Source organism: Emiliania huxleyi (genome assembly GCF_000372725.1).
Source record: "Emiliania huxleyi CCMP1516 unplaced genomic scaffold EMIHUscaffold_810, whole genome shotgun sequence".
Classification (NCBI taxonomy): domain Eukaryota; phylum Haptophyta; order Isochrysidales; family Noelaerhabdaceae; genus Emiliania; species Emiliania huxleyi.
This window is the reverse complement of record NW_005195939.1, coordinates 1,443-3,390: the sequence shown is the minus strand read 5'-3', so window position 1 is coordinate 3,390 and position 1,948 is coordinate 1,443. Positions and strand designations below refer to the sequence as shown.

The following is a 1,948-nucleotide window of genomic DNA, read 5'->3' as shown; positions in this document are numbered from 1 at the left end:
ACAAGTCGCTGAGGTCGATCTCCTCCTCGTCCGAGTCCACCTGTTCGCACCCACAGCCGTGAAGAGGCGCCGTTCACACCTCAAGCCGAACCTCCCTCATCCGAGACCACCGCACGCCGCCGGTCAAACTGCACGCCGCCGCCGCCACCTCCGCCTCCTCCGCCGCCCGCCTCTATCTGCTCCAGGAACCGCTTCAGCTGCCCGTCGTCGAGCTTGCCTTGCAGCCGGCCAGACCGCGCCATCCCAATCACCTGCGCCAGCCAGGCGCGCCACTCCTCAGACTCTCCACTCCCCACCACTCCGCTCCTCGTCGCCTAGTGCCGCCGCGCGCCTCGCCACCACCAGTGCCGCACCCCGACGTGCGCACGCGACCATCGCGTGGCTCTCCCTTCCCACGGCAAAGTTGTGGCTGCGCTCGGCGGGACAGCGCCGCTCCCCTTCCCTCATGACGCTGCACCGCTCTTGAGCCCTCTGCGCCGCTGACGCCGTCTCGCGACCTCTGCCATCTCCCGACCCCCACCCCGGCCACGGGCTAGGCTACAGGCGCGCGCCATCTCCTCGAGCCGCTTCGCCTTGTCGGGCTTGACGAGGGCGATCCGGGAGAGACGCTCCTTCGCCTCAGGCGAGAGGATGCGGACGAGCAGGTCGGCGCGCATCTGCTCCTGCTCGACCTGCTTCTGTTGCGCCTGAGCCACGTCCTGCTGCGTCGGCATCCCGTTCGGGCCACCGCCGCCCGCCGCAAGCTGCTGAGCGATGGCCGGGTCGACCTGAGGAGGAGGAGACTGATGAGGAGAGGTGCGGAGGGCTCTCCCTGCCTCTCGGCGGTCGGGCCTGCGTCAAGCCGGGTGGGAGCGACATGCGTTCGCAGGCAACAAAGCGGGCTGGCCTCTCGAAAAAAGAATTTCGACCGTCGCACAGTGTTGTGTGAAAAAAAAAATTCGCCAAAAGAAGAACCACTTTACTCCCTCCCCACCCTGGCACCTGACTGGCGCGCACTGGCACTAACACAGGTCCCAGTGTTGTGCGAAAAAAGAATCTCAAGGTGCACAGCTTGGCGATCCGCCTCCACTCTTTGTTGCTCGCTCGCCCGGGCGGAGGGCATGGCCGCGGAGGAGGCGGGCGCGCGCTTGCCAGGCCTTCCGCAGACAGCCTCTCGGGCAGACTGAGGGTCGGCTTTGCGTGGCGTGGCCCGTGCGCTGCGCTGCGCAAAGCTGCGTGTGCTGAGGGAGCATCTGAGGGATCCCCTGAGGTTCCGAAAGGAGGCGGCCGCGTGCTCTACCCCCCTGCCACTATGGAGAATGTGTCCTCCCTGCTCGACCTGCCCTCGGACTTGGTCGCGCGCGTCGTCTCGCTTTGCGCCAGCGTGGTCGACATTGCTCGCGTCGGGGCCGCCTGCCGCCTGCTGCACGTGTCTGACTCCGTCGCAGAGGCACTCCGCATGCGCGCGCGAGAGCGCGGCTACGAGGTTCCAGCGGATGGGAGGCGCGCTGCGCGGCTCCTCGCTGCCATGCTGCGCGAGGCCAGCCCGCGGGCGAGGGCGGCGGCAGGTGCTGACCACAGCGTCTTCATTGACAGTGAGGGCCGGATCGCGTCATGCGGCATCGAGTTCGTGGGCCAGCTGGGCGTGCTCGGCCACGGCCCTGGCCACGGCGGTGCGAGCCAGCTGGTAACGCCAACACGCCTTCCGTCGCTGCTGGGCGGCGAGCGAGCCGTCAGCCTGTCGGCGGGAGACTATCACAACCTCGCCATCACATCCGACGAAGCTCTGTGGTCCTGGGGCTACGGAAGGCCGGGTCAGCTCGGCCACGGCACCCACGAGGACCAGCTTCAGCCAAAGAAAATCGAGGCGTTCGCTCGCCAGCGCGTTGTTGCTGTGTCGGCCGGGCTCGACCACAACCTCGCCGTCACCGCCGACGGCTCTGTATTTAGCTGGGGGGTTGGGGAGGAC

The 1,948-nt window shown here is 67.7% G+C and overlaps 1 protein-coding gene across 1 annotated transcript; it reads right to left on the bottom strand.

Moving 5' to 3' along the window:
* Positions 1 to 443: 443 nt before the first annotated feature.
* Positions 444 to 713, bottom strand: EMIHUDRAFT_249673 (hypothetical protein; the record flags this gene model as incomplete). Its single annotated transcript, XM_005759102.1, has 2 exons — positions 444 to 469; positions 542 to 713. The coding sequence occupies 2 exons, from the start codon at positions 711 to 713 to the stop codon at positions 444 to 446; spliced, it is 198 nt and encodes a 65-aa protein (XP_005759159.1).
* Positions 714 to 1,948: the final 1,235 nt, after the last annotated feature.